Raw genomic sequence first — 25,396 nt, forward strand, 5'->3', positions numbered from 1 at the left:
CAGCCTCGGCACCGTGCCGGTGGTCCGAGACCCCCTCAGAGGGGCCGAGGCTGCTGCTGGTGCCCCTGTCTGCACCAGGACACCCCAGCCTCAACCGTGCCGCCTGCAAGCCCCATGCCCTGTTTGTGGGGTGCAGGTTGGCCCCCATGGCCGGAGCCCCAAGATCTTAATGGCATTCAGAGATCCATTTCCCACCTTGGCCAGTTTCTCCACAAAATTGCACTCTGCCCTTCTCCCTGGGGAGAGGTGAAAGGAAGGAAAGTAAAAAATAAAGGCAGTGCCCAGCTGGGTGGGTCTCCCCCAGGATACTAGGTCCCCCCTAAGACCCGAAGGCCGGTGGCCTCCACTGGGTGCAGGCTCTGGCCCTGCCAGAAGCTGGCACGGGGCATGGCCCCCAGCCCCCGCTGGGATATGGCTGCTTTCTTAACCGGTTTTTCTGGTTTTAGGCCAAATTTGGGTGTTTGCCCCATGGCGTGGGTCCCTGTGCACCTCCCTTGGCTTCTGCACCCACGAGTGGCCGGGTCCAGGTGCCTGAGCGCGGGGGCGGGGTGGGCACTGGACAGTACTGGCAAATTCACCAGCAGCAGCTGGGAGCTGCTGGGACGTGCTGGGCTCCAGCACACGAGCGGTGCCTTTGGGACGCTGCCCTGCCCAGAACAGGACAGGGCATGTGGCACCTTCTCCAGCTGCACCGGGGGACTCTCCAGGGTGACTGCGTGCACCCCACCGTGACTCTGCCACGCGGGTGGGGGGTCCAAGCCCTCAGTGCCTGCCCCCTCCCCGGGACACCCGCGCCGGACGCGGACTTTGCCCGCCAGATGAGGAGGAGGAGGAGCAGGAGGCAGTAAACAGGCGCCGGCCGGGATTGCGCAAGGCCGGGGCTGCCGCGGGGCTGGGGCCCAAGGGAAGCATCAGCACCTTTCCCCGAACACGGGGATACGCCGGGGGGCGGGGTGCCCACCCGAGAGGGTCCACGCGTGTTCCGCAAGGGCGGGGAGGGGGGGAACCTGCGCACATCTCCCGTGGGCGTGGCACTGGGAGAGGCGAGACAGGAACGGGGATATGAGCGTGGGGTCTTGGGGCAGCATAGGGGGGACAGGGGGTGTTGTGAGGGGGGCCGGGGGTCCCCACGGCCGCAGAGGGGGACGTGGCCACAGCGGGAGCCCCGCCCCGAGCCCCGCCCCGTGCGTGGCGCGCACACGAGCAGCGCTGCTGTGGGCGCGGCCCCGCCCCGCCCCGCCCCAACCCGGTCCCGCCCCATTCACGCGCGGCGGCGGCGCTGGGGGCGTGGCCACGGCCGCGCCCCGCCCCAATCTGACCCCGCCCCATCGGTTCGCGCGGGCGCCGCTGGGGCCGGGGCCGCATTCGAGCCCCACCCCCGGACCCGCCCATTCACCCCCGGCGGCGCGGCGGGGGCGTGGCCTTCCCCAGCCCTGCCCCTCGCTGTCCCCGCCCCTCGCTGTCCCAGACATGGCGGCCCCGCGGGCGCTGCTGGTGGCAGCGCTCCTGTCCCCGCTCCTCTCCGCCGTCCCGGCCGGCGCAGCCCCGTCCCCGGTGCCCCGCAATGTCTCCGTGCTGCTGGAGCCCGGCTCCGAGAGGCTGCGCGTCCTCCCCGGCCGCCACCCCGCTGCCGTCGCCTGGGCCAGCCTGGATGACCGCATCCCGCACGTCGGGTACGGACGGGGCGGGGCGGGACGGGTTGACCCGCGTGGGACGGGACGGGACGGGGGTCGCATGGAGCCGAGCGGGCATGGGTTGGTGGGGGTTGCCTCGGCCGGGATGGCGCCCCGTCCCACCCGTGTCCGTGACCCCCCGTGACCGTGTCCCCACAGCTGGGCCTTCCTGGAGGTGACCACCAATGCCTCGTACAATGACAGCCTGCAGGCCTACGCCGCCGGGCTCGCCGAGGCTGCCGTCACCGAGCAGGTAAGGGGGGACCCCTCCAGAAGTGGGGTCCCGGGGGGCGTGACATGGTCCCTCCCCGGGCTGTCCCCTGCCGCTGACATCGCGGCCGTGTCCCCCAGCTGATGTACATGCACTGGATGAACACCATGGTGGGCTACTGCGGCCCCTTCAAGTATGAGAGCGAGTACTGCCAGAAGCTGCGGAACTACCTGGAGGCCAATCTGGCCTGGATGGAGGAGCAGATGGCAAAGGGGCAGGACCCCGACTACTGGCACCAGGTGAGGATGGGTTACCCCCACCCCGGGGACCCCCCCTGTATCCTCCTGGGGCTTTAATCCAGAGGAGAGGACAGGGCAGCAAGATGTCCTGGCCGAGCTCCAGGTGGGATGACAGGGATGTGGTCATCCTCCTTCCTGGGGTGACTAGACGTGACTCGTGACTTTCTCCCGGCCACAGCCTCGCATGCTGCAGTTGGGGTGCACAGGGGGCGGCTTTGTCACCCTCGGCCCTGGGTGCTGAGTCATGACCTTGCTGACGGTGACACTTCCCCCCTGTGCCTCTGCAGCGGCACTGAGACCCAGCTGGTCTGCTCTGTCTCTTGGGGGAATGAGAGAGCCTGTCCCCAAAACCTCTCAGCCTGCCTCCTGGCAGGAGCCAGGTGCCAGCTCTTTCCCCTATCCCCAGGTGCGCCTGGCCTTGCTGCAGCTGAAAGGGCTGGAGGACAGCTACAATGGGCGCCTGGACTTCCCCAGGGACAGGATCACCCTGGCACCCTTTGGCTTCCTGTAAGCTCCTTCTCGGAGGTGGTGGAGAGTGGGGGATGGTTGTCCCAGGGTTTGGAGTGCTGTGGGAACAATTCCTGCATGTGTGGGAACAGCCAGTTCTGCTCGCAGTCCATCTTGTCCACCTTTTCTGGGCACTTGTCTTCTGCTGCTGGGGCAGGACGGAGCCAAGGCAGGTTGTTCCCCACACCATGGCCTGGGTGGTGGGTTCCCCCCACAGCCCCTGCCTCAGTTTCCCCATTGCTGTGCTCCCCCTTTCTTCCCTCCTCATGCTACCAGGGTGCTCCCAGCACCAGTGCCTGCACTGGGGTGGGGTGGAGATGGACAGACAGAGAGCTCTGAGCCAGCTCAGCTCCAGGGCTGGGGCGTCCCTCACCTGACATCTTAGGCCTTGCTTCCCTGCAGGCTGCTGCAGTTGGGGGGTGACCTGGAGGACCTGGAGTCTGCCCTGAACCGCTCCTCCCCGCAGCGTGTCCTGGGCTCGGGCTCCTGCTCGGCCCTTGTGAAGCTGCTGCCGGGCCACCGGGATCTGCTGGTGGCCCACGACACCTGGACCTCCTACCAGGCCATGCTGCGCATCATCAAGAAGTACACGCTGCCCTTCCGCGCCTCGGCCGGCGGTGCGTGGGCTGGGCTGGGGGAGCTGCGCCTCACAAGCCCCTCCTGATGCCTCTGCATCCTCCCTCCAGGCAAGTCTCAGATCCCTGGGAGCGTCCAGGTGTTCTCCTCCTACCCTGGCACCATCTTCTCCGTGGATGACTTCTACATCCTCAGCAGTGGGTTGGTGAGTGGGTCTGGTCCTCAGGGACCTCTCCTTGGCCCTGCTGCCCTCCCCATCACTCCCTCCCCTGCAGGTAGCACTGGAGACCACCATTGGGAACAACAACCCGGCCCTCTGGAAGTACCTGGACCCCCGGGGCAGCGTCCTGGAGTGGCTGAGGAACATCGTGGCCAACAGGCTGGCCCGCAGCGGGCCCGAGTGGGCCGCGGTCTTCCGACGCTTCAACAGCGGCACGTGAGTGGGGTGGGATGGGGCCTGGGAACTGGTCCTGGAGGGGTGGGATCGGATGGAGGGTGCCCAGGCTGCCAGAGGGATGCGTTCCTTGTTCTCCGTGCCAGGTACAACAACCAGTGGATGGTGGTGGACTACAATGCCTTCACACTAGGCAGAGCGAGCCCAGCACCGGGTGTGCTGACAGTGCTGGAGCAGATCCCGTGAGTGGCTCCTGAGCCCCTGCTGTCTCCTCTCTCATCCCTGTGGGTTTGGGGAGGGTGGGGCCTGCCCCAGCCCAGTGGGTGGTCCCAGGGCGACGGGGTGTGTCTGTGGCTGAAGGCTCTGGGGATGCTGGTACTGAAGTGATGGGTGACCCCCAGGATGTGTTCCCCCCAGCCCAGCATGTCCCCCACTGTCCCCAGTGTCTTTTTCCCTCTCTGCTCTGACCAGTGCTCTTCCTCCCAGCGCAGGGGCCTGGTGGTGGTGGCCGATCAGACAGAGCTGCTGTACCAGCAGGGCTACTGGGCCAGCTACAACGTGCCGTGAGTGCCATCACTCCCCACAGCCTGCCCTGTAATGAGGGGCAGCAGTGCTGGCCTTGCACCTGCTTGGTGCCAACTTGCTGTTTGCCCCCACCCCAGGTACTTTGAGGAGATCTTCAACGCCAGCGGGAACCTGGAGCTGGTGAGGAAATACGGGGACTGGTTCACCTACGACAAGAACCCGCGTGCCCAGATCTTCCGCCGGAACCAGACGCTGGTCCACGACCTTGACTCCATGATCCGCCTGATGCGGTGCGTGCTGGGGACCCCCAAACCCGCCTGTTCCACCAAGGAATTTTCTGTGATCCGTAGATTTTTCCCATGTCTTCACCGTGGCTCTCTCCTGGCCCTTCTGCAGGTCCAACAACTACCTGCAGGACCCGCTGTCGTGGTGCAGGGGCTGTGACCCCCCCCAGAATGCTGAGAATGCCATCTCCGCCCGCTCCGACCTCAACCCTTCCAACGGCACCTACCCCTTCCCTGCCCTGCGCCAGCGCTGCCACGGCGGCATCGACATGAAGGTGTGGGAGCCAGGCAGCCCTGGGGGTCTCCTCCCTGGGGGTGCACCCCCCAGCAGCTCTCCCGGGCTGTGCAGCCCGTTCCTGGTGCTGACTCGCTGCCCTGCTTTGTGTCCCCATCTCCAGGTCACCTCCTCGGCCATGGTCCCCACCTTCGGGCTGGTGGCGGTCAGCGGCCCCGCCTGGGACGACGTGCCCCCCTTCCGCTGGAGTGCGTCCCCCTGCAGCTCCCTGCTCCACATGGGCCACCCCGACCTCTGGACCTTCCCCCCAGTCAAGGTCCACTGGGACTGAGCAGGCACTGCCGGGCTGGTCCTGTCTGTCCGTCCGTGGGCGTCTGTCCTGTGGGGGATCCCTCTGTGGGGGCAGCTGGGTGTGGGCGGGTCTCAGCTCTGTCATACACCCAGCCCCCCGCTCTTTCTGCCTCTCAGGGTCCCGGCTGTGCTGCACAAGGGGCCAAGCCCAGTGTATCCCCTCCCTGCCATGGGGCTCTCCAATCCCAGGCCCTTTCCCTGGGTGCTGATGCCTGGTTTGGGGGGGCTCTTCCCAGAAAAGGGGGGTCCTGGGAGGCTGGGGCTCGCCCTCAGGGTGGAGAAGAGGGGCGTGAACTGGTTTGGCTGTGGCAAATAAAGTGCTCTGTGCTGGTGGCTGTGCTTTGCTCTCTGCTGAGATTCTTTGGTGGCTTGGATTAGGGTTGGGCTCTCGCAGGGGTCTTGCCCCCTCCCCATTAACAGGGCGATCTGCTTCTCTGCTGGTGGGAGGGTGTATGGCCAGTGAGGCCGGGTCTTTTGGGGTGCAGGCTGTGAAGGGTTCTCTGCTGCTGGGATGGGGGAGCCCCACCGCTCACCCCCCAGGAGGGGGAGGCCATCCTCATGCCTTTTGTCTTCCTTTCCTCTGGCACCTGTGTGTCCCCATCCCCAAAACCCGCGGTGCAAAATCCTCTTAGGCAGCTCCCTTGATCCGCTCTGCCTCGTTAGGAATAACGAGGTCATTACTGGGGGATTAATGAGCGGTGGCTTGGCAGCGCTTTGAAGGTGCCAGGTTCCCACCGGGGCTGGGGCTCCCTGGGGGCTGCGGGGGGGTGGGAGGGAGCAGGTCTGGGCTATTGGGGTGCTGGCACCACAGAGGCTGGGCTGGGTGCCCTGGGGGAGGTGGGGTGTCCATACCCCACTGTGCTGGGATGGGTTGCAGGTAAGGTGGGAGTGGCAGAGCCCATGTCCCCTGGTGTCTCCATGGTGTGTGGGTTACTGTGGAAGAGGGGGCTGCTTTTAGGGTCCACGTGCCTCAGCTTCCCCAGACAGATCACCACCACTGGGTGAGGGAGCAGCAAGGAGGAACGGGGCATGCTGGAAATGCTACAGTGTTGCTGATTCCCTTTTTTTATTTCCTTAAAAGTGGAAAAATAAGCAGAATGTTGTTAAATATCATCCCAGCTGCTGCCACAGTGTCACCCAGTGACCCTGGCTGAGGGAAGCGACCAGGTGACAGCCTGGCATGCCTTCCTCAGGGCAGGGATGGAGCCAAAGGGGAGCAGAAGAGGGACAGGGAGGTGGGTGCAGGGTGGAAAGGGACCCTGGAGCACTCCAGGGCTGAGCTGAAATGTGGTGTCCTCCCCAAGGGCGTCTCCAGCCTCATCCCTGTGAGCTGGGGGAGGTTCTTGCATCTCTTTCTTAGCTCCTGCCACCGTCCCATCCTCTCTCTGCCTACTGTGGGGTGGGGGGGGGGGGGGGGGTGGGGGGGGTGGGGGTTGCTCCAAAGGCCCCCAGAGGGACTGGAGCTGTGCCCCCCCGGTACCCCCATTCAAGAGCTCCTCCTCATTCCCACCTTTCCAGTCCCCTGTGTCCCAAAAGCAGCGTGACTCTGTGCAGAGGTGCTGTGCTCTGTGCTGTTCACCCGGGAGCCCAGTGATGATGTGGGAAGCAGTGATGTTTTGTTGCCACCAAACACCAGCTTCGTCTGCTCCAGAGCTCTGCCCCTGCTCGGTGCCTGTCAGCAGTGGTGCTCTGGGGAATTTTGCAACACAGTTTGAGTCAGGGGACCGAAATCCCGTATTCTGGTTTCACTGCTGTCTGCCTGGCCCTGGGCCAGAACTGGGCACAGTGTGGGGCTCTCAGTGCACCCAGTTTGGAGTGTTTGGTTCCAGTGCAGTGTCCCCCCTTCGGGACTCCTTGTGCCCTCTGCTTCCAGGCTGCTCCCACTTGGCCAGAGGAACAGAGGAACCTTCTGCAGCTGCGGGGCTGTGAGCCAGGGCTGGGCCTTCTTCCAAATCCCACCTTCTTCCTCCTTGCCTGCTGTGGATGGAGCCAGCCCCTCAGAGCAGAGGTAGGACTTTTACTCTGGGGGTGTCACCAGGGCTGGGTGACAAGGACGGGTCCCAGAGGAAAGGAGGGGGCTCTGCTTTGCCTGGGGGCTGCTGGACCTTGGGTCTGGGCCAGGCTCTGGCTGGGTCACTTGGGACAGCCCCTCTCCACGGGGTGACCTGCGTCCACAGGGTGCCCAGCATGGCACGGCCAGCTGGAGCTGGGGGGGGCCTCATCTCGGGGGTCTCCCCCAGCTGGAGGGGCTGAGCCTCCCTGAGATGTGAAGCTTGGAGAGGATCCAAGGGCTGCCGTGGGTGGGGGCTTAGCAGGGTGGGCAGAGGGATGTGATGGCTCATTTGGAGGCAGTGAGGGGTGTCTTGGCTGGGGATTTGGGGGGTGCAGGCTGCCCTGGCTACACCAGGGGTTCAGAGGCAAAATCCTAAAATCTGCTGGTATGAGTTTTTGGCCAGACCTGATAATATCCAGTGCAAACCCTTGCGGGTCCCCAAAGTAATTTGGGAGCTGCCTCTCCTCTTCCCCCATCTCCTGGGAGCCCACATCCCGTCTCCCGGGCATGTGAAAGCTGCCGGGATCTGGCTGGCGGGGCCACACGTGTTTGTCCCCGCCGCGTCACCCTGCAGCGTGCCCGGCCATGGCTGGGCGCCTTCGGCACCAGTCCAGCCCCGCGGCTGTAAAACCCACCCAGCGCTGAGCAAGCAGCGGGGCCGGGGCAATGTCTGACTCCTGCCCCTTGGCCAGCTGCGTGGCTGAGCACGGGGACGTGGGGACACCGGCACGGCCTCTCCGACGTCATCTGTCCCTTTTGTGTCCCGCAGACTCGGCGGTGGGTGAGGACACTCAGTGAGGTCCCACGGGACACCAGGTAATCCCCGCCTGGGTTGCAGGACAGGGTTCGCACGGGGCGCCTGGGGACACCGGGGGTGTGGGGACCGGCGGGATGGAGGAGGGGGCGGCACAGCCTGTCCCGGGGATCTCCCAGGGAGAGCCCGTCGGTGCTGCTGCATCCTAGAGATGGGAGGGAAAGCTGGGGACAGCCCTGTCCCTCCCGAGGAGCTCCTCTGCTCTGCCCCGAGCCCGCAGTGGGCATCGGGGCTGAGGGGGGGGACCCGTGGGGAGCAGCTGGTGACTCCAGCACCTCTCCCCAGCAGAGCATCCGTTGTCAGGCCATGGCAGCCCAGCCAGTCGGGGGCCAGAAGCCCTTTCACGTCGTCTCGCCCGTTCTGGAGAGCCTGCCCCTCTCCAAGGCCGTGGGCACCAAGGTCTTCATGAAGCTGGAAAACGTCCAGCCCTCGGGCTCCTTCAAGATCCGGGGCATCGGGCACCTCTGCCAGGATGTGAGTGTGGGCATGGTGTGTGCAGGGGGCTGCTCCTGCCCTCATGGGGGGCACGGGGGGGGACGCAGCCGTCCCCTTCCCTCTTTCTCTCCTGCCTTTCAGGCTGCCAGGAAGGGCTGCCGCCACTTCGTCTGCTCCTCAGGTAACTCCATCCCGAGCCGGGGGGGTACTCCTGAGGAATCTGGGGATGTCCAGGGGGTCGAGCCCTGCCTGGCCCCTCACTCTCCACAGGGGGAAACGCGGGGCTGGCAGCAGCGTACGCAGCCAGGAAGCTGGGGCTGCCCATCACCGTGGTGGTCCCCAGCAGCAGCGGCCCCACCCCCGTGTGCAAACTGGAGGAACTGGGGGCGACAGTCGAGGTCTACGGCAAGGTACCCCCAAAACTGGCGTCTGGGGGGTCCAGAGGGGGCTGAGCTCAGCCTGCTCATCAGTGCTTGGCAAACCCCATGCCAAAATGTCCCCCTCCTGCATCCCCTGCACCCCGGCATCACAGCAGGGTCAGCCTGGGAACCTTCACCCGTTCTGGTGTCCCCCAGCCCCGCAGTGACCAGAGACCATCCCTGGGTTGTGAGGGCTGTATGGAGCCCTGCTGAACCCCCATTGCTCCCCCCAGGTGTGGGATGATGCCAACAGGAGAGCCCAGGAGCTGGTTAAGACAGAGGGCTGGGTCAGCATCCACCCCTTCGACCACCCCTTGGTGTGGTGAGTGCTGCCAGGACTCAGCTCCTGCCCCCGCTCCCCATCCCTGGGATGGGATCCAGGCTGGCCCGGGATGACCCCAGGCTGCATCCTCCTGCCCCCCTCACCCTGCAGGGAGGGTCACGCCAGCCTGGTCCGGGAGCTGAAGGACTCTCTGGAGGCCAAACCAGGTGCCATCGTGATGGCGGTGGGCGGCGGGGGGCTGCTGGCCGGTGTCGTGGCCGGCCTGCACCAGGTGGGCTGGCAGGATGTTCCCATCATCGCCGCTGAGACCCAGGGAGCTCACAGCTTCCACGAGGCGCTCAAAGCCGGCCGCCTCGTCACCCTGCCCGACATCACCAGGTGAGCAGCCACGCGTGCAGCGAGCTGGCAGGGCTCACTGGGGTGTCCTCACCTTGACCGCCTTGTCCCCTCCCGTCCCAGCGTGGCCAAGTGCCTGGGAGCCAAGACGGTGTCGGCGCGGGCGCTGGAGTGTGCCCAAGAGTGCCAGGTGATCTCGCAGGTGGTGCAGGACACGGAGGCCGTGCGGGCTGTGGAGCAGTTCCTGGGTGAGTGGGGGTGACGGGGACACCGCCGGACCTTGGGGGTCGCTGGAGTCGGGGTGCTGGGGGAACTCTGACTCCGCGGGCGCTGCCAATGTCCCCCTGCTCTGCTCCCCGCAGACGACGAGCGGATGCTGGTGCAGCCAGCGTGCGGGGCCGCCCTGGCCGTGCTCTACTCGGGGCGGCTGCAGCGGCTGCAGAGCGAGGGGCGGCTGCGGACCCCGCTGGCTTCCGTGGTGGTCGTGGTGTGCGGCGGCAGCAACATCCACTCGGCCCAGCTGCGGGCCCTGAAGAGCCAGCTGGGGATGGAGTGATGCCCGCCCCGGGTAGGGCAGGTGACAGAGCCTGGCTGGCACACTCTGCTTGCTTTCCTTCCAAAATAACCAAAATAAAGCCCGGGGCACGCGGGGCCGGACTCCTCACGCAGCCTTTTCCAGCGAGGATGGGGAAACTGAGGCATGGGGCTCGCACTGCAGGCAGGGATGGAGCCGGGGCGCTGCCTGTGCTGAGGGCGGGACCGGGATCCACACATCCCGCTTTTCCCCTGGGATTCACCAGGTATCCTCCTCTGCCCCCTCTCCTCCCTCCCCCTGCTCCTCCCCAGGCTGTTTGGGCTGCAGCTCCCCACCTCAATTAGCAAGCGCTCCCTCTCTGACTAATTACTTTGCTACTGTCTTTATGCATTATTATTCTAATGATTATTAATTATTACAATCCTCTCCCGTTCCTGCCGCGCTGGCTGCGGCCGGACGAGAACTACGCGCTTGTTACGGTGATTTATCCGCGGGGATCCCCGGCTGGGTTTAACACCTGCGGGCTCCGAGGTGCTCCAACATGTGGAGGGGATATACCCCATCCTAGACCTCCTAAGATCCCTCTTTTCCCCCCATCCCACTCTTTCCCATCCTCCCTTTCCCTCAGGCTTCCGGCTCTCCCCCGTTCCCACTCCAGAGTGCTGTGCTTGCCCTTTGCTGTGGCGCCTCCTGGGGTTTTTTTGCGTCCTCTCAACAGTTCTCCCCTCTCCTCCCTCCCATTCCTGGGTGATGTGAGATCTTGCTCCTGCTGGTGCTCCCCAGCCCCACCTGGTTCCCCTGCTGAGCCCGTGCCCTGAGCGCCACCCCCGTGAGGTTGGGCAGGGAGAGAAGCCTTCTGCTGCCCCAAAACCCCTCTCGTCCTCCTTCCTTTTGGAGCAGAGGGGTGTCAGCCCGAGGATCAGCTCACCCACATCCCCCCACAAAGCCCTTTCCCCTGACCTGGCTGCCAACCCCCCAGAAACCCCCTCTCTGCCCTCAGCCCCTTGCCCCTATACCTCCCACTGGCCAGGCCACCTCCCCAGGTGCTTCCTGGAGGCCAAACCCCCATAAATCAAAACTCTGCCACTCCATCGTGAGCAATATCTTATGTAAAAAGGTGTTTCCAGGGAGCACCGAAGGCTGGAGAATCCTATTACGAGGCACACTATTAATTATACAGAGTCAGCCCAACCTACTCCAGCTATTTTTTATCCCAGGTCCAAAACCTGATTACTTTCCACCTTCTGCAGACCTTCCCCTTCCGAAAAAAAAGGCAAAAAGGTCAGAAAAAAAAAAAAAAAAAAGAAGAGAATACCATTGGTGTTTGCCCAACAGCTTCTAAAAAGGAATTTATTCCTGGAATTCTGCTCAGGGGGAGCAGAGGAATCAGGAGCTCATGATGGTGTTTCTTCAGGTCCCACGGAAGAGTCATTGCTGGTGGTGACATGGGCATGACTTGGGTTTGTGGTGACTCCCCCGGGCACCCCAACAGGGAGATTTTCCCTGTCCTGAGCGGGCACTTGGCCTTTGGGTGCCAGCTGGGGGGATTGGGCTTTGGAAGTCCCTGGCAGGGATGTGGGCCTGCAGGTGGTCTGGGGGCATCCCTATGGGGTTGCATGGCCCCAGCTGGTGGGGGGTCACCTGTGGTCACTCTGCAGCTGGAGACAGGCAGGAATCCTGAGAGCTGTTGCCTTCCTGGGACCTCTGGGATGATGGGGACCCCGGCCTTGGCTCCTGCACCCGGCTCGGAGCTGCAGAGCTCCTCTGTGCCGGGGGATCATCCCTGCTCTTGGTGGCTGCTCCTGCTGAGCCCCATCCTCCTGCCAGCCTCCGGCCTGGGAGGGGGCAGCCTGGGGCATCATCCCCAACCCCTCCTGCAGCCTCTTCTCTCTAGGGCTCAGAGATGGGGTGTCCCAGCAGCCTAAAAACCACCCTCAGGTCCATGCCTTGAATTCTGAAATAATAGTAATAATGATAACAATAATAATGATGATAATAATAGTAGCAGCCAGTGTTCATCTCGTGGTTGACCTTGTGTTCCATTTTATATCCTCAAAATGATGCCGGGAGGGGGTTATTTACCAACACATTCCCCGTCCTTATAAAAAGTCCCCATCACCAGCTAGCATGGACAACCTGGAAGTGCTGGCGCTGAGGGGAGCAGCTAGCTGTGCTCCTGCCTCAGTTTCCCCACTTGAGAAAAGGGGAGAAGGTGTTTTTCTTGGGGGAGTGAGGGGACAGCAGTGTCTGTGCTGACCCCAGCTCCTGGCTGAGGGCTCCCTCGGGGCCTGGCCTGGCTCGTTGGCCACCCCGTTATTAATGCCAGTAATGGTATAGGAAGGATAAATTCCACCACTTGACTGAACAGAGAAAATATGCAGAGAAGTGGCTGGCTTTCCATAAATCATCGGTGCTCCGTGCTACAACCGAGCCAGGACTTAAAATTCAGGTCAGGAGAGAGGGACTCTCGTAAGCCAGCAAGGGAAGGTAATTTATTCTGTTTATACCGTTTTACTGCAAGACAAGGAGCGGGTGGGGGGGGCGGGGGGGTGAAAACTCTGCCATGATTTTGCATTTTAAATATTAGTTCAGAGCAGCAGCCTGCTTGGGACTTTTTATTTCTGTATCTCAAGGGATAGAAAGCAGGAGAGAGAAGGGGAGTGAGCTGGGGTGCTGGGGAGGAGACCCCCCTGCTGCCACCAGGGAAAATGGGGCAAAAGCTGCTGATGGCATCGATGAACCCCTACATGGGGTGTCCACTTCCAGCTGACCCCCGAGGCTGGAGGCACTCCCGAGCAGGGCTGCAGGTGCCCCTGGGGTGCTCTGGGAGGGTCTTGGGTGCCCCCCCAGGGGAAAGAAATTGTGCATTGGGCTGTCTGCTGTGGGGGAAGGCGCTGAGCTGGGTAATGTGCCCCTTCCCAGTGCCAGAGAGCTGTGGGAGTGCGGGAAACGGGGAGCACTGGGGTACCGGGGGGTGGTGCAGCAGCATCACCTCGTACAGGTGCACATCACTCACCCCAGGGCGTGCTGGGGCTGCTCCCCCAGACCCCACACAGGGCTGGGTGACAGTGGGGGAGCCCGGCCAGCACCTCTCACGGTCTCGTGTTAAAACAAATCAAAATAAAATAAAATGAAAGGGACCAGGTGACCGAACAGTAGGTAACTAAAAGGTTTTTTATTCACATTGAACAACAAGAGCCATTCACACTAACAGCCTCCGCAAGAGGCAGTGGGGACAGGAAACCCACGACGCTTTCAGAAAACAACTTTTTTCTTTCCTTTTCCATTCTCTTTCCTTTTATTCCCACCCCGCCCACCCCCCCACCCCCCCCCCATCCTCTCACCTCCCTCCCTGGTGCCATCCCCTCCCTGCCTTCAAAATAGAAAAATTCGGAGCCTCCGATGACTAAAGTACAATAAATAATCAGTAAACACAAAAACATACTTTATTTGTTTCTCCTTTATACAAAATAAAGAAACTAGAAGCAAAAACTATAATACATCCGTAAATTGGCGGAGCCTCTGGGAATCGTTGGGGTGGGACTCGGCGTCGAGGCTCGGGTGAAATTTCTGCTGTTGTGGTTGGGTTGGTTTAGTTCTGGGGTTTATTGTTTGTTTGGGGTTTTATTTTGCTGTTGTTGTTGTGTTTTTCCTGTTTCTGCCTCTTTCTGGTGTCTTTTCCACCACGTGGGAGCCCAATCTCAGCCAGTCACTGGGGCAGCCCCGGGCCTTGCCCCCGCACAGCCCCTCCTCCTCCTCCCCACCACCAAAAACCGGGTCCGAACCGACCTTCTCCTCGGGAGTAAAACGGGAACAATAAAAATAAGGGCAGGGAGGGGCCACGGGGGGGTTTATTCCTGCTATTCCCCATTCCCCCCCCCTCCTGTGGTAAGGGATAATTTAAAAGGATGCTAATTAGCAGGGGGGAGCCCTGCCCCAGCCCCCTCCCCCGGTGCCGCCGGGGCGGTGGGACCTGTGTCCAGGCGAGTTCAGCTTTGGTCCGAGAGGCGCTGGTCCCGACGCCGGAGGGGTCTGCAGGGCTGGGCACCTTTCTCTGCCCCCCCAAGTGTCGGGGAAGGTGCCGGGAGGGGGGAGGTAGCGGGGCGGCCCCAGGGTCCCGGTGGGGCGGGGACGGGGAGGATGGGCGATGCCGGGATGCGTTTTGGCATCGGGCGGGGGGGCTTTATCCGGCCACGGGGACGTGACCGGCCCTGGTGCGGCGCGAGGGGGGGGACACGCGTGGGCTGGGGGGACCGGGGGGGTTTCCCCCGCGCACACGCACACGCGTGCCCACGCCGGGCCTACCACACCGCCGCCTCGCTGAGCTCCGGGTTGGGGTGCGACAGAGCCCCGCTGTAGCCGCTATTGCTGGACATGGAGAAGGGCGGGCTGGGCCCCCCGCTGAAGACCTCCCCCGGGATGGGGTGCAGCGAGCCGGTCATCCCCGGCTCGGGGCTGGGGGTGTCGGGGTGCGAGATCATATCCGTGTACCTTTGGTTTTCTGAGGAGTGGTGTCCGCTTAGGGGGGGCTCCAAGGGTCCCAGGGGTGTGGAGCCGGGTCCTGAGTTCTGAAGGTAGCTGGAGTCGGCCGGGGACTGGGCTTGGGAGGGCGGCCCGTGGGGGAAAAAGTCATAGTTGCCTCCCGGCCCGTAGTAGTCACCTTGGTAATCTGTGGGAGGCGGGGGGGAAGAAGGATGGAGCTGGTCTCCTGAGGCTAAAAACCTCCCGAAATCCCACCGCACCCCAAACCAGCCCCGTGCTGTCCCCTCCAACACGCTCTGCTGGCTCCCAAAGGGGGGGTGTGGGACCCAAAGGGCATGTGGGATTTGAGTCGAACCACGACTGCACTGCCCATCACCCTCTCCTTGCCCAGCCTGGAGTGAGGGAGGGTGAAGAATCCGGGCTGGAAGAGCTGAGGGGGCCGGGAAAATGGGCTCGGTTTAGTGCTTAATTAATGGTGGGGAAGAAACCAACGTGTATATATTAATATATATGTATGTAAAAATGGAATGGGGAAAAGACAGATATAGTAAGAATGGGCAAAAATAAATATATGACGGGGGAAAATGTATATAATGGGAATATATATATATACATTGGGGAAATTATATATAATAGGAAAAAATATAAAATATATATATAATGTGGAAATTATATGTGTGTTTAAGCAGCTTGGAAGGGATCTAGAAACTAACTGCAGGGCAACAAGGGGTGCCTAGAAAGCCCCTGGTCAGATGGGAGGCTTTGAAAATGCAGCTTTTGGGGGGGCTCTGAGGGGAGCGGGGGGAGAGGGGAGGCGCGGGGCCGCCCCGCTGCGCCCATAGCGTCCCGTCGGGGCAGCGGGGGGGCGGCCGGGCCGCACTGACCTTCCATATGCTGCGGGCCCGGGAGGTAATTGGAACAAATGCGGCCTGAAAGGGGGACAAAAGCCCCGCAGCTGGGGCTTTGTTCGCGGGAGAAGGGCCTCGCAATGCCGCGGGTGGCGGGGGTGTGGCGTGGGGGTGCGTGGATCTGCGTGTGCGCGGCTGCGGGCACGCGTGTGGGCACGGGCGGGGAAAGGGGGAAACCCGCGGAGAAGCGGGACGTGAGGAACAAAGGAGGAGAGCGGGGACAGGGCAGGGACCCCGCGGGCCGCCCCTCACCTCCGTAGTACGTGTAGGGCGTGGAGCCGAGCATCTCGGACTCGTCGAGGCGGCCGCCGAGGGGCCGCATCCTGCGGGGGCTGCGGAAGAACGCGTGCCGGCGGGCGCCCAGTGCGCTCAGCTGCTTCATCCGCCGCTCCTTCGACCGACGGTTCTGGAACCACACCTGTGACCGGGCTGGGGTCAGTGCCCACCGCGGATGGGCGAGCAGGGACCCCTCTGGGTCAGCGACACCCCATCCCCCAAAGTCTGGGCGGGGAAAGCGTTGGAAATCTTGCATCCACACGGGTTTTCCAATATCTGGGTATTTTTTTTTACCAACACCGACCCCTCCTTCCTGCTGCTGATACCTCAAAAAGTGCATGGGGACACCGCACCCCACAAATAACCAGGTTAATTAAAATCCTGCCCCTCCTTCCCCCAGCTGCATCCCCACATGCATCTCTCTCAGTCCCTGCAGCTGGAAAAATACAGGAGGGGGAAATTTCCCCTATGGAAAGGGGGAAGAAGGGAGGAAACGTGGGAAGGAAAAAGGGGATAGGACTCTGGATCATGGCAGAAGCAGGCAGAAAGCGGGGAGCAGAGGGATGAGCACCTGGGGCAGCAGGCAGGGTCAGAACAGCCGGCGGTGAGGATGGTAATAAAAGGGAAAGGGGAGACGTGGCTGCCTCTCCGCGGGCATTGCCTCATGCGAACCGCACGCCTCAGCAGCCTGGTGGGGCGTCTGGATTATTGTCTCGCTCCCCCAGGGATGGGGCAGCTCAGGGCTACGAGCACAGCACTCTCCTGCGGGACTCGTGCTCCCCTCTGCCAGGAGCCGGCAATCGCAGCTCCGCTACCAGCAAAGCCGGAGAGTCCTCCCCTATTAATGCCGCTATTAAAGCCCATTAATCCCTACATTTCCGCAGGGATTTTCTTCACGGGGGCAGCGCGGTGAGAAAGAGCCGGCTGCCTGCGGAGCGCGATGGATGCTCCTCGCTTCTGCACGGCACGGAGCATCCATCTCCCGGCGCGCCGGGGATCCTGCTCGGCCCCACGCAAAGCCAGGCTGCCTCGTGTTTTGGGAACGGGTTTCATCCCTTCCCACGGGGTGGGGGATCCCCGCTCACCCCCGAGAGCGTGGGGTGGGTGCAGGCCTGGGCCTGAAGTGACGCTGGCAGGGGACGAATGGGGTTCGCCTGTTCCCATTCCTTGAGGGACCAACCTCCGTGTCCCAACCCCTTCCCGGCACCCGGGGGTCACTGTCCCAGCCTTGAACTGTCTGGGCTCCTACAGGACCCCTTCCCCTCGCTCCCGGTGGGCTGGGGCTGTCCTACCTGGATGACTCTCATGTTGAGGCCGGTCTCCTGGGCCAGCTGCTCCCGGATGTGGCGGGTGGGTTTGGGGGTGGCGGCGAAGGCAGCTTTGAGGGTCTCCAGCTGCTTGGCTTTAATGGTGGTTCGGGGCCCCCTCCGCTTGGTGCCCGAGTTCTGCTCCTCGTTCTCGTTGTTGGTGGTCTCCTTGTCCGAGGAGGTCGAGTTGTCCGTTTCCTTGGTGTCGTCCTGCATGGGGTCCTGGAGATCCGGGGACAAACTCCTGTCTGTACACGAGGACACTGTAAAGGAGACCCAGAGAGGAAAGGGGGGGGGAGGTGGATGACTTAGGGGAGAGATTGACCCCCCTCTCCTCTGCCCCCCCCGGCCCACCGGGCCCGGCTGCTTTCCAGGGTTGGGGGGTGCTGGAGAGCAGCAAGGGGTGCAGATGGCCTCTGCCCCGCTGGTTCCCCTAAAGCATCACCCCCCCCAACACCACGCGGAGCTCCGGGCAAGCGCCGCCCGCTCCAGCCCTGTGCACAGTGTCGTGCCCGCGGGGGGCAGCTGGGGAGGGGGCGATCCCCCAGGCCCGCCGCTGCCCCCGGCGCTGCCCCTCTACTCCCGTGCCGGGAAGCAGGATGCGCCAACTGGGAAAAATGCAACCGGTCCCTGTCGGGGTTTGAGGGGTCCCCGGTCACTGCCTTGAGCCTGGCTCACCCCCCGCCCCCAGCCACCGAGTTCCCCCCGGGGACCCTGCAGCCGGCACCCCCCCAAGGCCAAGCTCTACTCGCCTCGCTCACAGCAGCGGCCCCACTGACTGGCGTGGCAGGATCCGGCCCCGGGTGCTGGACGGAGAGAGAGCCCACGGAAGGGGGTGAGCAGGGGCGCCCGGCATGGCTGGGACAGCAGGAGGGGGCCTGGCCCTGCTCTCCTGACGCAGAGACAGCTTCCAAGGAAGTCAAATGGGAGCTTTGCCTCTGGGTGAAAGGAGGCGAAGGATCAGGCCCACGGCGCGGGGGGACCGGGCACACTCGCAGGGGGGGCTCTGGGGAGTGAGGGGCTCCCGAGCCGGCCCTTGGGGGGATCCTGGTTCCCCCCGCCCCGCATCCCGGTTGCCGTAGGGGCCGTGCGCGGGGCAGGAGCCAGGGCTGGAGGGGGGAGCTCATCCCACGCGTGTCCGCGTCCCACGTGGGGGGTGTCACAGAGGCTTCCACCCGGTTCGAAGCCTTTCACCCCAAATCCCTCCCTCCCCCGGCTGATCAACTGGCTGCGGGGTGCAGCCCCTCATCCCAAAAAGCCAAACCTCCTTCCCGGCCGGGAAGGTACCGGCAGCTCGGGGCTTGTGCCCGGCGCTCTCGGCGCTGCCCGCTCCTGCCGGTGCCGGTGGCAGGGATTACCGGGGGAGTCGGGCTGGCCGCGGGGTGCAGCCCCTCAGCCCACAGATCCAAACCTCCTGCCCGGCCGGGAGGTGCCGCCGGCAGGAACCGACGGAGGGGACGGAGCGGTGGGCGGGCTGAGCCGCTCGTACCTGAGTTGAGGCTGCCTTCCTTCAAACTGGGAGAGTTCAAATAATCCTCTTTGCAAACAAATTTGTTTTCGTCGATGATATAGAGTTCCTCGCCCGTGGAAAGCTGCTTGTTGCAGACCATGCAGGTGAAACAGTTCAGGTGAAAGACTTTATTCCGGGCTTTTCGGACGAGGTCACTGGGAGAGATCCCTTGGGAGCAGCCGGCGCATTTGGTACCAAACCTCCTGGGAAGGGGGAGAAAAGCAAGAGCTGGAGCCCCGGCAGCGATGTGCTGGGCGCGGGCTGTGTGTGTGTGCTGTACCGAGCCCCCCTCCTCAAATCCCACCGCGGGAGCCCGATTCTCCAGCATCTCCTGATGGAAGATTTGGGGGAACAGGCGATTCGCACCTTTGGGGCGAGGATGAGGAGAGCCTTCATCCCCGCGCAGCCCTGGCGCTGGGCTGCGGGAAAAGCGCAATTTTGGGGTGTCCCCACCCGCGGGGGACACACACGAGCATCCTTGCCCGGATTTGGCCCCAGAAGGGACGGGAGGGAGGGGAGGGCGGCGGGGAGGCCCCTCCGCGCTCCGCGGGACACGATTTCGTTTCAGCCGGTGTCTCCCGGGAGGGGAACGGGGGCACCGGCCTGAAAATCCCGGGGAGAAAACGGGGCTGATCACGGCCAGAGAGACGGAAAAAGGGAGCGGCGGGTGCGGGGATCAGAACAACGGGCGGTGGAGGAGGGGGCTGCGCTCCCCGAAGCGTCCCACGGTCCCAAACCTGGTCCTCAGCCCATCCCGCTCTCCCGAGGGGGAATTTTACCAGATCGGGGGGAGTGCTTTGTAAATGTCGGGTTTTCCCTTCCTTTCCAGAGCAGGTCTGGGCTTAGGTGTGTTTTTGTTTTGTTTTTTTTTCCAAAGGAGATGGTTTTTAAAAAAAAAAAAGAAAAAAGAAAAAAATTTCTAGGGAATCCGAATCGGCTGGGAACGACCTCCCAAGAAAAAAGAAAAAAGGAAAAAAAACCAAAACCAAACAACCAAAACCTCCCACAAAACAAAACTCAAATCCCCACAAAAAAGCAACAACAAAAGATAAAAAACACAGCAAAATAAAACAAAAACAAAAAATTCCAACAAAAAAACCCCAAACCAACCGAACAAACAAAAAAGAAAATTACACAAGGAAAAAAAAAAACCAAACCAAAAAACAACAAACCAAACCCCTCAACCCCCCAAATTAACAAAAAAACTCCCACAGAAACAAAAATTCTGCCCCCAGAACAGTGAGCAGGGGCTGTCGCTGCCGGGTCCCCGAGGTCCCCGGGGGCTGCCAGGCCCCGGGACGCCCACGCAGGGTCCCCCCTTTTTCCCCTCGGGCCGCGGCGCAACTTCTGCCTCCCTCGCTGCTCCCCGTGACGTTGATGTAGTGCGAGCATTAGGAGTCATAAGTCATCGCCCCCCTTTGCCATGCCGGCCCCTAATTTCCTCTCGGCACCTTATCGCGGTCATTAGGGGCGTTTAAGGTGCGGGGTCCCCCGGAGGGGCGGGGGGAGGATTTGGCCACCGTCTTCACCGGGGCCTGCGGTCCCGGCAAGGGGGCTCGGGGAGCCAGGCCGGGCCCGGAGCGGGGCACACAGCGGGTCCCCCGGTGCCCGCCGAGGCCTGGCGCGACGGGGGCGGGTGGTGGCACCGGCGGAGCGGGGCCCGGGGCTGGCGGAGGAAGGTCGTTGGGAGATGGGGAGGGGGCACAGCCTCGCCGTCACCTCAGGCTGCAGCAGCGGCCGTAGCGCAGCCGCCGGGTCCCTCCGGGGCTTCCCCGGGCCGGGGGGTGCTCCCGAGGGAGCGGATGGGCAGGGGCGTGCGGAGCGAGGGACGGGAGGGGACCCTCCTGAGCTCCCCAGAGCTCCGGGGAACACCCCAGGGAGGCAGCGGAGGCCGGGCGCGATGAGGAGCTCCGCACCCTCCGCTCCCCGCTGGGGTGGGGGTGAGGACTCACCTGAAAAAGTCATTTTTGCAGTAGAGTTTCCCTTCCCTGGAGAAGCATTTCTCGGTCAGGTTGCACTTGCACTCGCAGCACTGTACGCATTTGATGTGCCATGCCCTGTCCAAGACGTTCAGTAGGAACCGGTCCAAAATCGGCCTCTCGCAGCCCGCACAATGCACCATCATAACCTCCGCCGGGGGATGGAGACGCTCAAAAGGAGAAGCCAGCCCCGCGCCGGCAAACGGCGGCGGCAAAAAAAAAAAAAAAAAAAAAAAAAAAAAAAAAAAAGAAGCAAAAAAGAGGGGGGGGAAAAAAAAGCAGGGGACAATAATACAAAAATAAAATAGAATAAAATAAAATAAAATTGAATAAAATAAAATAAAAAATAAAATAAAATAAAATAAAATAGCAAAAGAAAAAAAAGAAAAAAAAACCAGGAAAAAACCCAAATCAAATGAAACGAAATAAAATAAATTAAAATGGAATAAAATAAAAATAAAATAAAAATTTTTAAAACCCAAAAGGAAATAAAATGGAATGAAATAAAAGAAAAAAATTAACAAAATACAGAAGAAGGAATAACAAAAAATTCAGGAGAGGACAGCGGGGCGGCTGTCAAGTTCTTCCCCCTCTTCTCTCCGGAGCCTCGACGACGGGAGGGGAAAAACGATGTCCCCCCCCAAAATAATCCAAACCACCCCCGAGAAATAATAATAACAATAATACTAAAGACCCCCCCAAATCGCCCTCCGGCGCCTGCGGAGCGGCCCGGGAGCCGCCGGAGCGGCGGCCGCGCTGCTGGCGGGCTCTGCGGCAGCGGGCGCGGCGGGAGGGGTGCATGAACCCCCCCCTGCAGCCGGCAGCCCCGGTGCCTCGCTGTGCTCCGCCGCCGCCGCGTCGCCACTCTCATGCTGTCCCCATCGCCAGCTTTGTCCCCCGCCTTAGTAATTCGCGCATCCTTATTCAGATTTGGTGACGTCGCGGGCCGCGTCACCCGGGATGCGGCCAATGGGAGGGCAGTAACCATGGCAACCTCTTAATTTATAGCATATCTAAATTGGCTCCAGCCTTGTGCTTGGCACAGAGGGAAAAAAACAACGCGCCTCTATTGTTGAGGGTGGCTTGTACCTGGGCCGCGAAGTGAGTACGCACCTGGCTGGGGGGCCGGGGGGGCACGGCCAAAACACCGCTGTCCCACCGTTTTTCCTTTAACTTTTATTTGAATTTCCGTTTATTTCTTTTCAAGGGATGCTCGGGGAGGAGTTGGGGGGTCTCGAGTTGCTCTGGGCGAGAGCATCACCTGGTTTTTGGGGCTTTCTGTTTGTCTTGCACAAGGGGAAGAGATGCTTTTGTCTGGAAGAGCAACAAGTGGGAAAGAGAAGGGGGGTGGATTTGGGAGGGGGGGAGGGGTTGGTGGGGATGGGGAGGAGGCCGGGGGCTCCTTCCCGCAGCGGAGCGGGATGAAAAGTTCCCCCGGAGGTATGCGGCCCCCCCGCCACCCCCGGCCTTTGTCCCAGGGCCCGCCGCCCTCTCGCCCCGCGCACCCCGCAGGGGGAGAGGGCTCGGGGCATCCCGGGGCGGCGGCGGGCGCTACCCCCTCCCACGCTGTGTTTTGTCTTTAGTTCCAGGTGCGGCGGAGCTGCGACCCGCGGGAGGGACGGGGGCAGCACCGGCCCCGGCCCGGGGTCAGGGCGGGTTTTGGGGAAGAGGATCCAGCCTGGGGCCGGGGGCTGCTGCCCCGGGGGGGTCGGGGCGGGGGGCGGCCCCGCTGCCTCTCCCTCCGTTTCTCGGGGATTTAGGGAGGGGAGGAGGCAGCGCTGGGGTCCGGCCGTGCGGGGAGGAGGAGGAAAGCGGCGGGGCAGGTGAAGGCCGAACCTTCCTTCCCCGTTCCCCGACGTTTTCTCTAGCCAAAATCCCTGAATTTTTATATTAAAAAAATATAATTTTTCCCCCCCTTTTCCCTCTCTCCGTCCCGAAGTAACTGGTGGCTGAGGAGCACCCTGGTGCTGGGAAATGCTCTCGGTAGCGGCAAAAATAAAAAGAGAAATCTACCTCAAAATCCCAATGAATCTGCCATGGCACGAGGGCATCGGCGGGAAGTGGAGTAGGTTTTGTGGGTAGGGATGTTTGTGGAAAGAGGGAGAATCGAAATAAGAAAATACGGAGAGAGAAGAGATTCAGGGAGGAAAAAAATAAAAAGAGAGAAGGAAAAGGGAAATAAAAAAAGCACAGGAGGAAAAGGAGAAAGTGTACCCAGAAAAAAAGAGACAGAGAAAGGGAAAGGAAGAGAGAGAGAGAGAAGAAAAATAACGGAAACGAAAAAGGAAGGAAATAAGAGACAGAGGAAAAACACAGAAAAACGAAGAAAAAATGAAAGAAAGGCAAAGAAGCAAAGCAAGAAGAAATAACTGAACGAAAGAAAAAATACCTAGAAATAAAGAAGGCAAGGAAGAAGATGGGGAAAATTGAAGGAAAAATAAGGGAAAAGGAAAAATAAACGGAGGAAAGAAATAAAAAGACAAAAAGAATGGCGAGAATGGGAAAGAATGGAAACCAAAAGGGAAGGGCGAAGGAAAAGCGCCAGAGCCAGGGATCAAGGAAGAGAAGGGGGAAGAAAAGAAAACAAAGACAGAAGGAAAAAAGCCAGGAGAAAGAGAAGAAAGGAAATTAAAACTACAGCGAGCTAAAACGGGGAGAAACGAGCAAGAAAGGCGAAGGCACGGGAAGGAGGAGGGACCGGACCCCCGGCCGATCGCGGCCGCGCTCCCGCCGGGCTCTGCCGAAGTTTGCGGGATTCCCTGGGCTCTTCTGGGGAATTTGGGAGCCGCGGAGCGGTGCGGGGATGTGCGGGGATGTGCGGGGCCCGCTCCCGCCGCAGCCCCCACGGATTTCGGGGCAGGATCCAGCACGGGAGCGGGGACAGGGCGTCGGGAGCATGGGGCAGGCCCCACTCCCCGCGCCCGCGGGACCCTCCCACGGCCCCGCACGGCGGAGAAAACCCGCGCTATTGAGGGGCTGGAGATCCGGGGCCACACGCGTGTCCCTGGGCGAGGATGCGCGCTCCCACAGCGCCAGCTCCGCACGCACACGCGTGGCCGCAGCCACCGCAGGATCCCACTCGGGCGCGGGGGGCGGCCGGGGCCGTCCCAGTAAGTGCAGGTGTGTGGGTACACCACGTCCCGCGCCGTGACGGGCCCGTATGGATAAACCTATGGATAACCTGGGTCCTGTGGATAGTCCGTACGGGGTGCTGTTTGTGCCCACGCACTCGCGCTGCTCTCCCGCGGCCTCACGCACCCCGTGTCCTCCCTGGGCTCCGTCCCGGCCACCTTCTGCTCCCCCAGCCCTCTCCCCACCAAGCCGGGACCCCTAGCTGGGAACTCCCGCCCCGTCCCCTGCGGGCTCGGCCGCGGCTCGGGGGCGATGCCGGGGGGTCCCGCTCCCCGCGGCCGCCCTCGGCTCCCTTTTTCGTTTGAAAGTCAAGGAATAAATAAATCCAAGGGGAAGGGGAGGAGGGAAAAACCACCCCGAGCCCCAAGAAACTCCCCCCCCAGCCACATTCCCCCATGGTAACAGATGGTAATTCAGGGCCCATAAGACCGCCTATACGTAACTAATAAACCTTTTGTGTTTTAACAGGGTAATGCGTGGAGAAGCAGTGTCGCTTATACAAGATGTTGGAGGAATTTACCATATTATTAAAGGCAAAAAAAAAAATCCCCTTTCAAGAATAAAGTGTATCAACTTACAACACAACAGACGGCAGAGGGATAAGTGAAACAGACAAAAGACAAACAAGATAATAATCTGTTTCCAATCAGTTAAGCCCTGTAGAATTTGTAATACGCGGTTTGCATATTCCCCCCGTGTTTTGTAATTAATTATCTATCTGTTCGGATGCACCGCCGCCGACTTTGTGGATATTTCCAAGTATTTTTGGGGTTGTAGGCGGTGATCACGCCGGGAAAGGAGCGCGGAGCGGGGCCGGGCTCTGCGGCTCCGGCCGGCCCGAGGATGCCGAGCCCGGGCGCGGTGGGAGGCGGCGGCTCCGCGCCGCTCCGCGCTCCTCTGGCGGGCGAGGCTGCTCCCCCCGCGCTCCCCTCCTTTTCCCTGGTAAGAGGGGGGACGGGGCAGGTTTTAACATTAAACAAACCCAGCAAGCATCTCCTCGCCGGGCCATAGGCGTTTCTGAGTGACTGCGTTACAAATTGTAAATTTAAATAGCTCACAGGATTCATTACCTCCCGCGTCTGATTTCACCCAGCCGTGAAAAATTGTCCTGGTGTACCACTGAGAAAGGGTTTGCTGCAAAGAGCCACAGTCTAATCACCAGCTTTCTCTCGCCAACAAAAGTGTAATTATTTTGTTTTGGGTGTAAATATAACCCACGGTACAAAAAAAAAAAAAAAAAAAAAAAAAAAAAAAAAAAGGAAAAAAAAAAAAAAAAAGAAAGAAAAATATAAACCTCCAGCAGCGTCTGAATGCATTACAGGGCTGTTTAGAAAGATCCGTCCTAAATTAATACCAAGGTTAAAAGGGGAAGGCAGCTGGGACATGGAAATTTCCGTATTATTGGGGCGGGGGGACACGAGGTGAGTGCGAGTGCCAGTGTGCACAGCGCCGGCCAACAATGCGGCCCCCCCGCCCCGCGCACAAAGCCCCACGCAGCCCCCACGCCGCCAGCCGGGCCCCCCGACCCACGGCTCCTTCTCCCCCTCCTCCCCATCCCCAAAAGGGGCCCGAGGAAGGTGCCGGGGAGAGGGGATGCCCCAACTCTTTGCTCCCCACTGGTGTTGCTGGAACCGCCGGCGGGTGTGAAAAAGAAAACAAACAAACCAAGCGCTCCAACCGCACCGCGGCCCAAATACAAACCAACAGCCGGGGGATTTTTAATTCGGGTTTTTATCCCGTTTACTTAACGAATTTTTTGTTTCCTTCCCTCCGAGCTCCGGCACGGGGTTTCGGTGGAAGAAAAGGCACAAAACGAACGGCGATGCCGGCGGCAGGGAGAAGCCACGGGAGAGGTGGAGCGGCCGCGGGACC

General features: G+C 61.4%; 3 protein-coding genes and 1 long non-coding RNA gene across 7 annotated transcripts; 3 read left to right on the forward strand and 1 right to left on the reverse strand.

The window, feature by feature from the left end:
• The first annotated feature begins 1,439 nt into the window (after positions 1–1,439).
• PLBD2 (phospholipase B domain containing 2) lies at positions 1,440–5,388 on the forward strand. The gene is made up of 12 exons (XM_048323193.1): positions 1,440–1,673; positions 1,833–1,926; positions 2,025–2,183; positions 2,590–2,690; positions 3,093–3,307; positions 3,377–3,471; positions 3,542–3,702; positions 3,807–3,902; positions 4,152–4,223; positions 4,323–4,475; positions 4,582–4,744; positions 4,868–5,388. Exons 1-12 carry the CDS (start codon positions 1,471–1,473, stop codon positions 5,033–5,035), a joined length of 1,680 nt encoding a protein of 559 aa, XP_048179150.1. The 5' UTR covers positions 1,440–1,470; the 3' UTR covers positions 5,036–5,388.
• A 454-nt stretch (positions 5,389–5,842) lies between these two features.
• On the forward strand, positions 5,843–10,046 carry SDSL (serine dehydratase like). 2 transcript variants are annotated; one of them, XM_048323226.1, is made up of 9 exons: positions 5,843–7,063; positions 7,878–7,924; positions 8,208–8,396; positions 8,499–8,538; positions 8,628–8,767; positions 9,010–9,098; positions 9,210–9,437; positions 9,519–9,643; positions 9,758–10,046. In XM_048323226.1, exons 3-9 carry the CDS (start codon positions 8,229–8,231, stop codon positions 9,949–9,951), a joined length of 984 nt encoding a protein of 327 aa, XP_048179183.1. In that variant the 5' UTR covers positions 5,843–7,063; positions 7,878–7,924; positions 8,208–8,228; the 3' UTR covers positions 9,952–10,046. The 2 variants fall into 2 exon arrangements, with proteins under 2 accessions (XP_048179183.1, XP_048179184.1); XM_048323227.1 differs by having other exon boundaries at positions 8,211–8,396.
• Positions 10,047–13,351: 3,305 nt separating this feature from the next.
• On the reverse strand, positions 13,352–20,613 carry LHX5 (LIM homeobox 5). Of its 3 annotated transcripts, none has more exons than XM_048322883.1 (6): positions 20,366–20,613; positions 18,393–18,616; positions 17,656–17,709; positions 16,889–17,166; positions 15,573–15,738; positions 13,352–14,599 (listed from the first exon to the last, which is right to left on the reverse strand). In XM_048322883.1, exons 1-6 carry the CDS (start codon positions 20,536–20,538, stop codon positions 14,232–14,234), a joined length of 1,263 nt encoding a protein of 420 aa, XP_048178840.1. In that variant the 5' UTR covers positions 20,539–20,613; the 3' UTR covers positions 13,352–14,231. The 3 variants fall into 3 exon arrangements, with proteins under 3 accessions (XP_048178840.1, XP_048178839.1, XP_048178841.1); XM_048322882.1 differs by having other exon boundaries at positions 17,656–17,841; XM_048322884.1 differs by lacking the exon at positions 17,656–17,709.
• Positions 20,614–21,432: 819 nt separating this feature from the next.
• On the forward strand, positions 21,433–24,214 carry LOC125335393. The gene is made up of 2 exons (XR_007207440.1): positions 21,433–21,493; positions 23,993–24,214. It is a non-coding gene; the product is annotated as an uncharacterized LOC125335393 (long non-coding RNA).
• Positions 24,215–25,396: the final 1,182 nt, after the last annotated feature.

Source organism: Corvus hawaiiensis, chromosome 18, assembly GCF_020740725.1.
Source record: "Corvus hawaiiensis isolate bCorHaw1 chromosome 18, bCorHaw1.pri.cur, whole genome shotgun sequence".
In the NCBI taxonomy this organism is placed as follows: domain Eukaryota; kingdom Metazoa; phylum Chordata; class Aves; order Passeriformes; family Corvidae; genus Corvus; species Corvus hawaiiensis.